The 14,336-nt window shown below is 36.4% G+C and overlaps 1 protein-coding gene across 1 annotated transcript in view; it reads left to right on the plus strand.

Moving 5' to 3' along the window:
* The window catches only part of col21a1 (collagen type XXI alpha 1 chain), a 48,199-nt gene that overhangs the window by 19,028 nt on the left and 14,835 nt on the right, over window positions 1–14,336 (plus strand). The window contains exons 27-34 of the mRNA XM_023327820.1: window positions 8,433–8,560; window positions 8,730–9,290; window positions 9,370–9,535; window positions 9,611–9,839; window positions 11,291–11,464; window positions 12,313–12,390; window positions 13,023–13,106; window positions 14,144–14,206. Coding sequence (XP_023183588.1) covers window positions 8,433–8,560; window positions 8,730–9,290; window positions 9,370–9,535; window positions 9,611–9,839; window positions 11,291–11,464; window positions 12,313–12,390; window positions 13,023–13,106; window positions 14,144–14,206 — 1,483 coding nt within the window. The remainder of the gene's footprint in view (window positions 1–8,432; window positions 8,561–8,729; window positions 9,291–9,369; window positions 9,536–9,610; window positions 9,840–11,290; window positions 11,465–12,312; window positions 12,391–13,022; window positions 13,107–14,143; window positions 14,207–14,336) is intronic.

A 14,336-nucleotide genomic window follows, 5' to 3' on the forward strand; every position in this document is an offset into this window, starting at 1 on the left:
TTCATCCCAGCAGGGAAATTATTTCGCAGTTACAGCAAGAATTTTTTATACACAGATTAACACACACACGACAGGAGCTGCGTCTGCAGGCAGCCAGCTGAGCCGGCGCCATTTTTGAAGGAGGACATGTGGCAAAGGTCGTCAGGACCGGGAGTCGAACCTGCGACGTCCGCTGGTCTAGGGCCTCCACATGTGGGGCGTGCTAACCCCCTGCGCCACCACAGCACGCCCCAAAGTGACAATTTTAACAAATACATAAATAAACATGTTTTTTAAAATCAAAATTACATACTACAGCTTTTAGTTCCTTTTAATCCCTTGGCATTGACATTTCTGTAGAGTGGCTGAATTGGGTTCAAATGCAGGAACCACAGTGGAACTTGCAAAACAAGGTAAGACATCTACTGACTAGATTTCTCAGTGGATGTCCTTTTCAATGCTGTTTTAATTTTTCCATCCTTATCAAAACTATATTTACTCATTAAAAAGATTTTCACGATGAGCTCTTGTCCCAAATGTGTTATTTGGGAACTATATTAAATGCAGATAGTTATCCTCCTATCCTTTTGTTGCTGCTTCATCATGTGTGCCTTCCTTGCAGCCCTCGTTTATTCAACCAAAGTATCCACCTCTGTCATGGAAACTATGACTAATTCATAATCCTGAATTTGCTTTCTGGGCTCAGCAACTTGCTTCAGACCTGCTCACAATTTATTTCTGTGGCGAACCAGAAGAGCTCATGATGAACATGACTTGAGTCAAAGAAGTTGAATAAAATGTCCCTGTACGATTGAGCCTCAAAGTAATTGTGCTAAATCAAAAGTTATTTGAGGTTTTTTATCATCCACCAGACAGTTATTTCAACGTTTAAGAGTGACTGCCAGACCTTGTTCATGTAAGCTTGTGCAAGTAACAAGCCAGTAGATTTTGGTTTTGTTGACGTGAACGTGAGAGTGTGTTGAGGCTGTTACTGTAACTGCAACTGTAGATTTGTCTATTTATACTAACACAAGCTGCACCGCTTCAACCAAGTAAACATACAGGCAAAGCATGATTGTACCAAGTAGATGCATAACAATCTGTCACTAATTTAATTTACAATTAAACATAATGTATTATGCACAAGTTATATGTATGTTTTAGCCATTTGTTTAATTTCTAATCTCTATGCTAGTTAAGTTGTTTTTCAAAAAGACCACACACGATAATAAAGTCAAGTTTGCAGAGTTCAGTTTTAACTGAAACATTTGATCTGCTTATGATCATGAGGAAAGTAGATGGAAAAACAAGAATTGGAGTTAAATTACTTTTACATGATTTTGTTTTAAGGTCTTGATGAAGGTATTTTGAGGCTTAGAGACAATGCCAATCTGCGGATCATCATTGCTTCAAGGCAGCTCAAATGCATTCTTAGTGCATAAAGGTTCAAATTTTGATGCCATTAGTTGTAAGGACGTTAGATGATTTAATTTAACATGCTATGTGCTGATCATCAGAGAGTGACACTCTTCCAATCTTTAAAATATCACTGCATTGCCTTCTGAGTCCAAAACAGTTAGGTAAGGTATGGTGACTTGCAAAAGTCTTTATTTATGAAGTAATGCATTATTGTGTTGCATTATGCAACACAATAATAATTCTCATTCAGCTGAGAATATATATGTATTAACTTGATTGCAAGTCTGCATACCCTAAGCGAAAACTGTTGAAGCACATTTTGATAGGATTTTAGTTTAGCATTCAATCTTCTCCAGTATGTGTCCTCTTTATATTCCTCAAATTGTTTAACCTTTGTGGACATTTCTTGTGCAGAACCAGGGTGAAAACTATGCCACAATTCAGACAAGAGTCATCTTTTTATTACAAACATCTTTTTATTACAAAATGTGAAACTGCTTCGGTACAATAATAATGTCTGTTGAGGCATGCCCTTTAGTAAGGAAAATCATTTCTAGTCCAGTGATTCAAAGGTATGAACCAGTCAGAAGTGAGACTTCCGTCCTTAGTCTATTCTGTGTCAAAACTACCAAAAACAGACTATGAACAAACAGCAGCAGACCTACACAAAATACACATCCAAAAGTCTTCAGCAACAGGAAAAACAGAAGGATGTTACTTCTAAGCAATATTATATCAGTTCTGTCCTCCCACCATGAAATATTGTGGTGGCAATGTCATGCTGGAGGAAGGATATTTGGCAACAAGCATCAATCCTCACTCATGGAAAGGCAGATGGAGCTAAATAGAGGGGAAATCCCTGAAGTAGGAATGTTATGGTCAGCAAATCTGCAGTTCCTGTTTTTGCTCCAAAGCTTGTTTGGTGATTATGCCCCTGGCATAGGTTGCCACTGGCAAATAATTGATTTTGAGATATAAGGATTTAACCAAGAGGTTTCCATCTAAAAGAATGCAAGCTGAATGTATTTTTTTCAACTCAGAATACATAGTTTCTTAGCAAAAATACATCATACCATAAGACACAATGGCATGTCAATGTAATTTGAGGAGCACAAATCATTCAGCAATCTTTGCAAATAAAACCCACCAGCTGTCTTGGTATTTTTTTTTTAACTGACATCCATGATCTCATTATCATATAAAAGTTCTTTAAACTTGACATGATACTTTTGGAGTTTTTGTTAACATACAAGGTAAAATGAAAACTCTTAGATGCTGCAGACGTCTCCATGCTTCAGGAGATCTGATTTCGGTATAAACAGATACCAGAGCAACAAGGAATAGTTATATCACACATGTTCATATGTTAGAAGGGCCTAGTCGAAGTTCAGACCTAATTCCAATGCAGACCTAAGACTATTTTTGAAAGACAATCAGTATATATAATTGGAGTGACTGATTGAGTGATCAATTTCATGAATATATACATTATTTCCATATACAAGCAATCAACATTAGTATTGTTGTTTTCTAAATGAATATTAACTTGTTTTCCTTGTATTACTTGGGGTCTGAAAGCACTGTATCTTATTTGTTATGTTGACCATTTTTCATTTTCTGCAAATAAATACTAAAGTTTTGCTGGGAATTTTAGAGACATGTTGTCAGTAGTTCATAGAATAAAATAATAATGTTCATTTTACTCAAGTATATACATATAAACTGCAAAATCAGAGAAATTGATAATTTTGCAGTGGTCTCTTATTTTTTTCCAGAGCTGTAAGTTTATATTTTACCCTGCAAAATATGGTTCCCACTCCTAAGCAGTTTTGTTAATGTTCCTTCCTTCTAACTAACTGATGTATTCCTTAAAAGTTTGAGAAATGTGCAAGATGGAGAGCACATAAAAAGCCACAAATTCATTTGAAATCATGTCTCTGCTCATGTGGTCATTAGAATTGGGTTGCACGCAGCTTTTTGGTTTCTAGTCTCACTTTAATTTATGTATCTTCTTACAAATTAACATTAAGTTCCAAACAAATGTCATCTAATTACAGCTGTTTCACTGAAATATAATTATGGTAATGTCTTCTTGCTTATTTCGTTATCGTCATGTTTCCAGATCTGACCCCAAAAATCCTAGTGGCCATTTCAGTGGAAATAAATAGACTAGTTCTCAGCAATGTTACTTCCTTTGAACACATACACCTCCTTCAGAGAAGACAGAAAATTACTCAGCATTGGAAAGTCTGGTGTGTCAAACAGAAAGGCCACTCCCAGGATCCAGGACACCAGCCCAGTATTTGCATTTGAGAGCCGCCAGAGTGAGCTGAGGCTCAGGGTCAACAAGGCCATTGCAATGAAATCCCTGCCATGCTCACATAAAGGGAAACGCTTTAGAAATATCTACAAAACAATTTCGATTAATTTCAGAGTGCTTCATAAACAAGGTGCAGATCAAGTCAATTGATGGTGTTACTTAAATATGCGTGGTTTACTATTTGGTCAAAGCAGAGAATTACTAGCAAAATTGTTGCAATTCTGCTAATTCATTGAATTGTGATATTTTTCTCTGAAATGTAGCTGAAAATGACCTGAAAACAATATTTTGGAATAGTAGGCCACCAAATATTATTTGGGAATCTTGCATCAGGACTTGGAAATTTTCCCTCTCTTACCTTGCCTATTTAAAATTTTATTTAAATTTCAAATTGATTTAAAAAAAAAACAAAAAAACATTATTATTAGGAGCCGTCTGTCTGCTTCTGTGAACTGTTCTGTTCTAAATGTGCTTCGCACATCGTAAGATTGCTTGGAGCCTTTATAACCAGAGTCCAAGCGTGATAGAACATGTTCAAGAGGATTAAAGTGAAATCTGCCTGCTCCACAGATAACAGCTGCAAATCAGCATTTCTAATGTCTTCCAGCTGTTCATGGAAGCCTCTTCACACCTTGTCCCCTCCTAATTCATCCAATGTAATTTGTTGTTCCCTTCTAATATCTTGTGGAATTGGAGTGATAGAATGTAGAGCAAAGAACAACAGATGCCGTTAAGTTTTCACCGTATAGCAGAATTAGACTGTTTGTCAAATAATTGTTCTGCTCAAGAAATAAAAAAAAGAAACTCCCTGTTCTTCGGTTTGTTCTCTGTCCAAACCATCAACTTTTTTGGAAGAAGATTGTGTTCATTAGTGTTATTTTCCTTTTAGGCTGACCAACACGGGCTTTCTTCTTTACTATTTTCATGCTCCCCTTATCAGCTTCTCTTTCCACACATGATAATTGAGTGTGGCTGTCGGCCAGTAAAAGTTGGGAGTAAAAGGGGGTTGGAGGGTGGATAGGAAGACATACCGAAACAGAAGACAGAGAGAGCGTCTACAAAGGGCAGGCTCTCATTCAGCTGAGAAACATGTGCGCCTCTTTCCAGGTCCAGTTTCTGCAAACGCAGGGCTCCAAGCAGCATTGATCACTGGCTCTCAATGAGAGGATTACCAGGCTTACAGTCAAAGGTTTGGACACTTAATGGTAACACTTGTTCTTTTTTGTGCAATTCATTCTATTTTTTTGAATTTTTAAATTTGTAAGGTTTTTTTTACAGTTGTGCAATGCTATTCTCATATTATTATACAACTGTGATGTAATACATACACTGATGTTTTAGAAAGGGTGCAAGGAAATTATTGGTATGAATTTGATATTTATTTCTTTTGCTATTTCTTCCCAATACTACATATATATCTTAAGATTTTATTTAGTGAGTAAGATTCTGTAAAGCTTTTGCAACACCTTGACACATACGGAAGATATTAGATCTGTCATCACCTCTTATTCTATCACAATGCGGAGAATGAATGAAATCATCTGAATATTTTTCTGCTATTTAATTTCTTGGAATTACTGTTTTTTGTGTGTGTGTGTGTGTTTTTTTTTGTTAAATCTGTCCAAAAGATTTGCATCACAACATTGCATGACTAATATCAGTATGTGTGTTTTCATGCAAAAGTTCTGTATCCAGCAGGACCAGTTTGACAACAGAAAACATCTACTTGTAAGGATGTTTTGAGAAAAACTGTGAAAGCCAAGGACTTAACAAGATAATGTTTCACATGGCACTATTTAGCTGCTTGGATATGTTGAACAGATTTGGCAGCATTAAATCCCCCTTGGTCTTGGCAAGGATTCCACATGCTGAACAGCAGTTGTTTCTGGAATGGAACATCGTTCTCTTGCCAAGTTTACAACAGATTATGTGTATATATGTAACTTTAGTTGTCCAAACAGAGTTCAAATCTTCAGTTTCATAACATAAAAACCTGTTTTAGTATGTTGTACTTTAGTTACACATATTGTAATAAAGCTACTGGCAAGTGGAACTAAGTATGATGCAGTCATTAAATCAGTGTGATTGATGTCACTCATGCTGAACAGATGCGACTTTCTGTGGAGAAGTCATTTGGTCAGCAGTTTCCTGAATGACATTTTTAGCTAAACCAAAACCGCTAAAGAATAATCCAAAAGATTTTAATATTTGTGGCTCGGCATATGAAGAATGTCAACCACATTTTCATAAATTGTAACTCCGCAATTATTGTACCTTTTACCAAAAGTTGATTTGATACATTTTACAAGTTCTAACCTAAAACACAGGTGTGCGCACACACCTCCCTCATGTAAGCCTCAAAACACTGCACCTGCAATATTGCATTGGGTATTATTATGATTGGATGAAGAAGGAGTCACTTCACCATGACTACATATGTTTAGTTACTGTCGGCAGCAGGAATTTTGCTGTCCGACAGTGTAAATTAATTCCATGTGCCTCAAGTAGAGACACAGAAATGCTTGGTTTGGGGAAAGTCAGTCGAGGAGAAACTCATCCCAGAAGCTGGATGCTGCCAGTGAGGGGGTTTTCCAACAGCCTACTCCAGGTCTCTAGAGGGGGAAAAAATTCAGAGGAAAATGACTTACACAACTACAGCAGCTGAACGCCTCCCCCTGCCTTGAATGTGTGGCTACGGATTTACATGGTGGAAAAATGCAGTCATGTTGAAGTGTCTGACCCCTGTTTGGCTATACTGGGATAAAAGCCTTTGGGGAGGGCAAGGGTTATTCCCTGGCCATGGCCACCGTTTTGGTGACATACGAAGACGTGTCGTCATTTAAAGAAGGTTGATTCCTTTCCAGTAACATTCTTTATCCTGTGTTTTATTCTGTGTGACATATCTGGTCCTCATTTACAAATGCTTTCTTTTAGGGAAGTCAGCAGTTTTACAAACTGGAAGCTAGTAAGAAGTATACAGCCAAACAAACAACTTTAAAAAATAATTGCTTTCTGCTGACTGAACTCTCCTCTACAATACTTTCCATTATTATTACACATGTTGGTTGCAGCACAACCAAGAATTGCAGTGTATTCAGTAGTTATGCATGTAAGGCAGAGTTTTCTTTTTTAATTTATGCTTTGCAAATTGGGTATTGTTTTGTATGCAATGGTTTTCTTGCCACTGCATTTTTAAAAATCCTTCTCACATTTTAATGTAAAGTGATTGGTTGAATGAGAGGCAGGTCACCGCTAAGTCAACAGAGACACACAATTGGAGGAAAACTGAAATTTTGCTTTTCATTTCTAAATAAGGCACATTACTCTCTCCCACACCCCTTTTTAAATTGACAAAAATTGATTTGTAACTGTTACTTCAAGACATGAAGTTATATAGTTAGGTGTCAATTAATCCACCGTCTATACCCGCTTAACAAGATTAGAGCCTAAAACCTACTTTCTGTGACAGATATCTGTTATAATAAGTTCATTTTCTGATGATGACAAAGTCCTGCAAGTGGTTTTCTCCATCAGAGAAAAAAGGTTGAGTATAATTTCCAAGTAAAGAGTAAGAGCAAAGTTTTCCTATAGTGGTCTGTTGCCTCTGGGTCAAGAACAGACTGTGATTTGAGGAAGCAGATGGTAATCCAACAGATGTTTATTAAGTAAGACTGGCAGTGCCATGTGTAGTAGAAGTAGGGAATAAGTTAAAGGGAAAAGTTGATCTGTTACAATGATTTCAAGCTTGTTATTCTCTGATCTTGTGGAGGAGATATTTGAATTTTCTCTAAATGTATCTAAATGTCCATGAATATACAGCATATAGATACTTCATAATACAGGAAATTGCTATCATGTTTGTACTCTATTTTGACATAACCCGTAAAAATTCATCTTGTAACATATTTTAGTGCAGCTCAAGTTAATTGTGTGTGGGCAAAACCTTTAGAAAAAGTCGTTCCCCCCTTTTAGGTACTTAGCAGTTTTGTTTTGAATGTTATAACTCTCAATGACAAGGGCTTCAGCTGCATTCGGTGCAGTGCTTTCTCATACCCTGAAAGCTCTCTTTGGAAATCTTAGTGCAGTGGGGAGAACAAATCATATCACTTGACAATAAAGGGAGTAACAGTAGCCTTCACAGTTTGTAGCTTGTTGCTTTATAATAACATCCTTGTGGATGTTATTGTAAGTTTTGAAAAAGAGCTTACAGACCCTGACTGTAAGTTGTAAGGGGTGTGGCTTACAACTTGTAGAGGGTTTCCCCCAAAGAATTTTCCCAGTGCTAATAAGCTCTGTGTTGTGGTCCTTGTTCATGCAGTCCAAATCCATTTAAAGCTTTTAATACAACCGTATTTGTTATGTGTGACTATCATCATGTTATTATCTTTATTAGATTTTGATCAAACTATATTATATTTATGCAAGTAAGCTGCAACAATTTTCACAGACAAGTTTTTCTGAGTTTTTCAGAGATTTCTTAGCTTTCACTTAGAACAGCTGTGATTGGGATCACATATACCTGCGATTGGATCAGAAAGTCCCTAATAATTGCTGTCAGGAATGATTCACACAAAAGTGACATGTATCTTTTCTCTTTTCCAAAACACATAGTAGTATCTATCAAGTCAGAAATAGTAAAAAGCACATCCTAAAATATATGATATGTTTGTTCTTTATCCTTGGAACTGAAAGGATGATTTCCTTTTTAATGTAGGTACACCATTAAAAATCAAGACAGCTGTATGATGGGTTGCAAAACGTTTTCCATGCATTGGCTCCTAAGATGCCTGTGCTTTGTGCTTCTGTCTTTGATTGGTGCAACGCAAGATGAAAACTTGAGAAGTAAGATAACTTAATTTTATTGCATTTATATATACTAACCATGTGTATTAAACAGTCAATTTCATTCATTTAGTAAAAAAAAAAAAAAAAACACTTTGAGTTCATCATAAGTCACATTTATTCCTTGGTTATTTATTTTTATTTATCAATCTGTTCTGTTTTATGTCAGGCTGCAGGACCGCTCCATGCGATCTAGTTTTTATTTTAGATGGCTCATGGAGTGTTGTGGATGTCAACTTTGAAATTGTAAAGCGATGGCTTGTCAACATCACAACCAGCTTCAACATTGGACAGAAGTTTACTCAGGTCGGTGTGGTCCAGTATAGTGATAACCCAATTTTAGAAATACCTCTGGGGATGTTCTCCTCAAACAAAGATCTCATCAAAGCAATGCAAAAGATTGACTACATGGGAGGGAACACAAGGACGGGAACCGCCATTAAGTTTGCCACTGACAAATTGTTTGGACTGTCCGAAAGGGGCCCAGCAGGCATTTCCAGAATTGCTGTTGTCCTCACAGATGGGAAATCTCAAGATGAGGTCATGAAAGCAGCCGAGGAAGCAAGAAAAAAAGGGATAATTCTGTTTGCAATTGGAGTTGGGCCAGAGACAGAAGAGAATGAGTTGAGGGACATTGCAAATAAACCTTCCACAACTTATGTGTTCTCTGTTGAGGACTACAAAGCAATTACCAGGATTATTCAGGTCATACGTCAGAAACTATGTGAAGGTAAGAAGCTCCTGGTCAGGTGATTCTCATCATGCTGTAACGTACTTCTTTGCTAATTCATGGTGTTTTCCTGATACAGAAACAGTTTGTCCAGCAAAAATTCCCATCAATTCCCGTGACGAGAAGGGCTTCGATATTCTGTTAAAATTAAATTTAGCTAAGAAAACTAAAAAAACACAAGGATCATTTTATGGCACTAAAGCATATGAAGTCACATCTTTCGTTGACTTGAGTGAAGCTACAAGGTAATAACAGCAACAATTTAAAATTCTTTTTCATCTTCATGTGATAGTTAACCACTTTCCTCTTGACTCACACAGGAGCCTTTTTCCTGATGGCTTCCCTCCATCATATGTATTTGTGGCCACACTGCGGTATAAAGGATCTGTAGCCGTGGAAAAGTGGGACCTGTGGAGAATACAGACCCATGACGGAGATCCTCAGATGGCAGTGACTCTAAATGGTCTGGATAATACCGTCATGTTCACAACAACCAGTAATACACCAAATGCAATTCAAACTGTCATATTTTCACAACAGACTGCAAGGGTAAGTTTCCACTGCTTTTATTTTGAAATGGCTTCACAGTTTGATTTAGAAGCTTTAGAAAATCTGCTACAAAAAAAAAAAAAAAAAGCAGGGACTGGCACTCTTTTAATAGATGGTAAATTTCTAAAATAACTGCTAGATATTAAAATTCTGGTTGTTATGGATAAATAGGCAACATATATTTACTCACAGGACATCTAAAGAACTTAGTACAATTAAAACATACAAAAACATCCAGGCAGAGACTTGAAACTTAGAACTCAAAGGATTAAAGGAAAAAAATCTAAATAACTCCAAAGTTTCCCCCCCTCTGCAGTACTGTAGATGTTGTGATTCAGATAGACCCTCTGTAGTGCCATTTACTCCTGTCAACAAGTAGTTTTCTCACATGTTGTTTGACCCGGAAAAGTCAGTTCAATATACTGCAGCAAAGATGGTGAGTGGGAGGGAAGTAACATGATTAGAAATAATCAAACAGCAGCTGCAGTCAACACGCCCTCATTCTTTTTTGGTTTATACAGTGTGAAAGTATGACTTTCTGATACATCCAATTATCAAGGGTAAGATCATGAAGGAGAAAAATTCTAAAGACTGGTTAATGCTTTTCTTATTCATGTGAATTGGATGTAACTAGATATTTTGTACTGACGGATGGCACAGGCAAAGCAAAGTTTCTTTTAAATAATACTGTTAAACAACGTAGATTGTTTTCTGTCATTGTTTTTCTTTTCCGTTTTAACAATAGGTGGCAAAGATATTTCATTTTCAATCAATGTTGATTTGGGCTCTGTGGTCCTAATTGACCCATCACTTTATGCGTTCAGTAGTACAAGTTCTATATTATAAAGCCATAGCTTTATTGAATGTAAACTGTAAAAAATAGCTGTTCTTTTTACCGAAAGATGTAGAAACCATGAAAACAATAGAGCCTCTGACTGGCATTTGTGCAGGAAAAAGGTCCACAAGTTAGTAATTAGTGGCTTTTGTGATGTTGTAGCTGACCACATAATCAACAACTTACAACCACAAAGCAATAACGTCTGAATATGGCCCTCTGGTTTTGTTAGTATTTTGTGGGCTTTGCTTTTAATACAAAGTTAATTCAAAAACTGAACAAGAAGGTACAGTATGTGCATTATTTACACTTTGAAGCAGTTTAAAGGCTTAGCTTGTTAAACCTCCTTTCTATGTATGCATAACTTACATTTATAAGGACAACAATCTGATTTTAATTGGTCTATTGCAATTGTGAAGGAAACCTGTTATCCATTCGCTAGTAGTCATGTTGTCTCCTGGCCTGTTTGACCATAGCTTGAGAGTATATATATATATATAAATAATATAGTTTTATAGTAGAGTTAGATCAATGTGTGCTGCCATTTTTTTTCAATTATATGGTCACCACCAACCAGTAAAGTCATGATTTGTATGTCATGTTTGTCTGATCAAAGAAGCTGTTTGATGAAAAGTGGCACCAGCTGCGGCTACTGGTAACCGAAGAGGATGTTACTCTTTATGTTGATGACCTGCAAATGGAGACACAGCCTCTTGAGCCCTCTGTCGGCATTTTCATCAATGGGAAAACCCAAGTTGGAAAATATGTAAACAAGGAAACAACTGTGCCTGTAAGTGTATCCTGATCATTTTTAACTTGATCTATTACCTAAATTATTATTAGTTAAATCTTCTGTTCACAAGATCGTAGTGCTGGGTGTTTAATTAATCTAATTGCACAACTTTTCAAAAAAAATAATGCTTGCAAATGTTCAGTTCTCCAAATCTTGACTGTTGATCATTGCAGCAGTAAATTGTTCAAAAGTGCATGATCTTGTAGCTCAGCATTGTTGAGTTTGATGATGTGTTAAGTGATTCAAGACATTTAACACAGTGAAAGCACTGTAAGAAGATTTTTGTAACTGGATGCCAATTTTTACTTAGCCACTAAATAACTCAATTATAGATAGAGTATAAATATTAGCAATAAAACAACCTTTAGATACAGCTATCTCTACCACATTGATACTGATACTTGCATAAAATTGTAACTACTTTGCTTTTTTTGCTACACAGTACTGTATTGTTTTATTCCAGACTGATTTACATCCCTGATAATACAGCTGTGTGTGTTTTTTATGAGGCTAGAAATTTAACAAATGGGGCTTATATGAAACAGATTTTCCGGAGGCTTTTTACCACCAGCATCGTCAGAACACCAAATCATGGAAGAATAGTGTAATGTTGCTTGAACACCAAGGGAGGTCTGGCAATATGAAGCAGCCCAGTGCCTAGTGAGGGCACTTATTGTTTCTTTAGCTCCTATAAAATGGTAATTTCAATTCATTGGTGGCACTGCTCGAATAAAACTCAGTCTAATGTTACACAATTACTTCCTATGTTCAAATCAGCTTCTTTTGCATAGGCTTCTTGGGATTCCCAAAAGTAAAAGTTTCATATTTAACACTTTTATGTTTAGTTTGAAATCCAGAAACTTCGCATTTACTGTGACCCTGAGCAGAACACCAGAGAAACTGCATGTGAAATACCTGGAGTTGTGAGTACATATTCACCTACCTATGACCTTCTCTGACCCTTTCTCTGAGGTAAATGGCCTATAAAGATGTCAAAGCGTCTCAGGATGTGCTAAATTCTCAACTTCCACTGCTTTAAACAGCATGGCGCTTTCTTGCTTTATATTTCATCTCTGTGGGGTACTGGCATTCTTTATAGGAAAGTTGCAAACTCACCATGTAATCCTAAAGTCACATCTGGCATGCATTAATTGATCTGCTGAAGGAAGACTTATGGCTTAGAGTCAAACATGCTGCACTCTGTATAGATATAATTTTATTGCTACTTGGCTGTGAATCTTTGGCCTGTTTTTATTTTGGCTTTAAACTGCTACAGACACAAAGTTATTGCCAAATTGCTATTTCTAATGTGAAGATGTTCAAAAGAAAGATAAACAGAAACAGTGTAGAAAGATGTAAAAAAAAAATCTTCCCATTTATTAACACAGCTTTTGTTTTCGGTGTGTTTTCTATCGTTTATAGTCTGTTAAAGTGTGTGTAATCAAGCTTTCAAAAAATATAGTTAATTTTTGGCAATTCATGATTAAGGAAGATCTATTTACTTTTTAACAATGAGTCGGGTTGATTTGTAAAACATTTTGCTTGCCTGTTACAGTGCTCCAACAATGCTGATTACACTGAACCAACACAGGAACCTTGTACTTGTCCTCCTGGACCTCCCGGACCACCAGGAACAGCAGTCAGTTTTTTCTTTTTTCTTCTTCCCACGCCCCTTTTATCTTGTGTTGTCAGGATGCTTAATTGTGTGATATTTAAATGATGCAACTGTAAATACAAAACCTTGAAAACAGTTTTGACCTTTCAGAGCAAAGGATCCTGGTTGTTAAAGTGGTACTGAAATCATGCACACATAAACTGAAACAAAAATCTTTCAACTGTGGCAGATATTTGGGAATGATTAATATTATATGGCTTATATATGTATGATATATTGGTAAGCCTGGTATAAATCAGGTCTCCAACTCCTTTATGCGCACAGGGTTTGAGAAAATTGTGTTAATTCCCAGGAGTTGTCTACATGCTGTTTCACTCAGACGATGGGTCCATGACTTTGCACTTTGCAAATAGGTCAAATTAAATAACTGTAATCAGATTTAGAACAGTTTGAGAGGTCTTAGTACTTTAATGTCTTTAATGGGTAAACAGTTCTCAGCAGTTAAATTGAAGCTTGCGATTTAAAATAACTTAAAGTTCCTTTCAGACAAAGATGTAATGTACCCATTTCTAAAAAATGGCAGACCACTTGCTTAATAAGGAGCGCTTGAAAAAGAAAATCAGAAACAACGTAGAATAAGGCTTGTATTTCTAATTTTTCTGATAGCGGATAATAGTGAATTGCAAAAGTAATTCACAAGATTCTTAGATATCGCCAAGGAAAAAAAAAAAACTTGCTAATTAAAACCTTCAATACATGGTTTCAGGGAGCTATTTTTTTTATAAGGTTACAAAGTGTGTTTTTACAACATTTCCTAATAGATCCAAAATGCCTGGAGTGTAGCTGGCTTGCAGATGTTCCATGTGGCTCCAAACAGTAAATCTTACATTAGACAAACCCGCTTGATCAGCAGTTGATGGATAAATAAACAACAGAAATATGTTGACACCATTGATCTTTGTAATAGCTCCACTGTACAAAAGGTTGTTCAATAAAGGATAACAGTTTTAGTCAAAATGACTAAAGCCCTTTTTATTTTTTATTTTTTTACACTTTTTTAGGGGGGGAAAGGAAGCTCGGGTATCCCTGGACAACCTGGACCTGCTGGTGCTGATGGTAAGCCTGTGAGTACTACATAAATAATTATACAAACACACAGCAAATAACCGGTAATCATTCGATTAAAATAACAATAAAAATGCTCGTTGATGAGTTCATGTAGTTCATTAGGTCTTTTTAAGATTTTCTTTGTTG

This window comes from Xiphophorus maculatus, chromosome 22, assembly GCF_002775205.1.
Source record: "Xiphophorus maculatus strain JP 163 A chromosome 22, X_maculatus-5.0-male, whole genome shotgun sequence".
NCBI lineage: Eukaryota > Metazoa > Chordata > Actinopteri > Cyprinodontiformes > Poeciliidae > Xiphophorus > Xiphophorus maculatus.